Source organism: Nematolebias whitei, chromosome 1 (genome assembly GCF_014905685.2).
Source record: "Nematolebias whitei isolate Nwh7 chromosome 1, NemWhi1, whole genome shotgun sequence".
Taxonomy (NCBI): domain Eukaryota; kingdom Metazoa; phylum Chordata; class Actinopteri; order Cyprinodontiformes; family Rivulidae; genus Nematolebias; species Nematolebias whitei.
This window is the reverse complement of record NC_056498.1, coordinates 43,954,802-43,957,052: the sequence shown is the minus strand read 5'-3', so window position 1 is coordinate 43,957,052 and position 2,251 is coordinate 43,954,802. Positions and strand designations below refer to the sequence as shown.

Sequence of the window (2,251 nt, the reverse complement as noted above, 5' to 3'; positions counted from 1 at the left end):
TTTGACTGACCTTATACTTACCTCAAGTTGCCTTTTTGGACATGCATGCATATATTTGTAGAAATCGTACTTGCCTGTAGAAGATTTTATTACAGCCTCATATAAAACGAATAATGATGATGATATGAAGATGAACCTCTTGACCTTGATCTCGACCTCTCTAAGTAGCTTTAAACATCTGTTTCATGTTCCTAGAACAACTGGCCGAGGTGGAGGAGTAGCTTCTATTTTTCAGTCAGGATTATTAATTAATGCCAAACCAGTTATTAGTTATGATTCTTTTGAATCACTGTCCCTCAGTCTTTCTCATCCAAAATGGAAATCAGAAAAGCCACTTTTACTAGTTGTTATATATCGTCCACCAGGAGCTTACTCTCAGTTTTTGTATGAATTATCAGAATTATTAAATGACTTACTATTAAATACTGATAAAATCATCATAATGGGTGATTTCAATATTATGTAGATGTTGAGAGTGATGGCTTAAGCATAGCCTTTAATAATTTAATAGTGGTTTTACTCAAAACGTCCACACATCTACTCATTCTTATCATCACACTCTTGATTTAGTTCTGACCTATGGTATAGAGATTAAGGACTTGGTAATAGTTCCTCAAAATCCTGTTCTGTCCGACCATTTTTTAATAACTTTGAGTTTACATTAAATGACTACACAGTCACAGAGGATGAAGATCTTATTGTTCCATATTTTCCTAACAGAGCACTTAGCTCTCAGGCTGCAGGTTTACTTGCAGTTCCTAGAGTTTCCAAAAACGGAACGGGAGGAAGATTTTTCAGTTCTCAGGCTCCTCTCTTGTGGAACCAACTTCCAGTTTCTGTCCATGAGGCTGACACATTGTCCAGTTTTAAAACTAGGCTTAAGACTTACTTTTTTGCTAAATCCTATAGTTAGGGTCGGCTTGGGTTTCCTGAGCTGTCCCTTAGTTCTGCTGCTATAGGCTTAGACTGCTGGAGGACAAACTGACCACACTTTTCACTCTGCTGCTGTCTTTACTTACTCTGCTCAACCTGGTTTGTATTTGTAATTATTTTTCTATCCTTCACATGTGTTTTGTCTTTCAGATACACCTGGACCTATATCTGGACCTGGACCTGGACCTGGACCTGGACCTATCATTCTGTGTTCGTTTGTCTCTCCTTCCTGTCCTCTCAACCAGCCGGTCAAAGCAGATGGTCTCTTGCCATGATCCTGGTTCTGCTGGAGGTTTCTTCCTGTTAAAGGGAGTTTTTCTTTCCACTGTCTCCACTGTGCTTGCTCAGGATGGAAGACTGAGACGAAGCCAAGATTCAACTTGTCTGCTGGATTCCTTAGATGGAGAACTTTACTAACTGGCTTTTATGTGAATGTTCCTGTAAAGTCCCTGAGACAACTTCGTTGTGATTTGGTGCTTTAGAAATAAACTGAATTGAACTGAATCGTTAAGTTCCTGGCAAAAACCAATGCAGACATGTTCCCTTTTTAGTTTTCTACACCGCCTTACAATCTAGCTGTTTTTTCGCTACCTTTTCCTTTTGATTGTCCTTTTGGTTGCCATTTTATTTGAACTTGTAAAAAAAAAAAAAAAAAAATTTTATGCATCTTTTATAATTGTCTATTGTTGTAGTTGTTGTCCATTCTTGTCATCACTCTTTGTTAAAAAAAATCAAGTCTCTCTTGTAAATGAGACCTCAAGGCTAAGTGGGATTAACCTGTAGAAATAAAGGTTGAATGATATCTGAACGGCATCGGAATAGTATCGGTATCGACAGACATCAAGATTTAGATATCAGATCGGAAGTAAAAAAATGTGGATCAGTGCATCCCTAAGTAAAAGTGCACACCGACTGCTTCTTTGTGTATAATCTGTGTCTTTCTGGCTTTTGCAGTACTACGCTCTCCAGATACTGGAAACGGTTATCAAAACCAGATGGAAGATTCTTCCCCGCAATCAGTGTGAAGGTAAAGCTTTATTTTGTGTGTCCCGGTTAGTTTAAAAAGTGTTGTGGCGGCCATGTTGAAACATGTCTGCTCCGTTTCAACTCTTTTTCTTTTGGGTTTTTAATGTCTTCTGAGGAAAATTATTTTTTAGAAAAGCTTGTCATTGTTTTTTGAATTTCAAAAATAAAGCTAACAACTTATTTATTGACAACACAACATAAAAACATGACAAAAAATAAACAATTGTTCCACATCTGACCTTCTAGGGTTTAAAGCAGAACTAATGTTTCAGAACACGTGTAGAAAAATCAT

The 2,251-nt window shown here is 37.4% G+C and overlaps 1 protein-coding gene across 1 annotated transcript in view; it reads left to right on the top strand.

Annotated features, from left to right (window-relative positions):
- The window catches only part of LOC119417377 (exportin-1), a gene marked incomplete at its 3' end in the record, with an annotated part of 9,140 nt that extends 7,180 nt beyond the window's left edge, over nucleotides 1-1,960 (top strand). The window contains 1 exon segment of the mRNA XM_037684584.1: nucleotides 1,888-1,960. Within this exon segment, the coding sequence (XP_037540512.1) occupies nucleotides 1,888-1,960 (73 nt within the window).
- Between the last annotated feature and the right edge of the window lie 291 nt (nucleotides 1,961-2,251).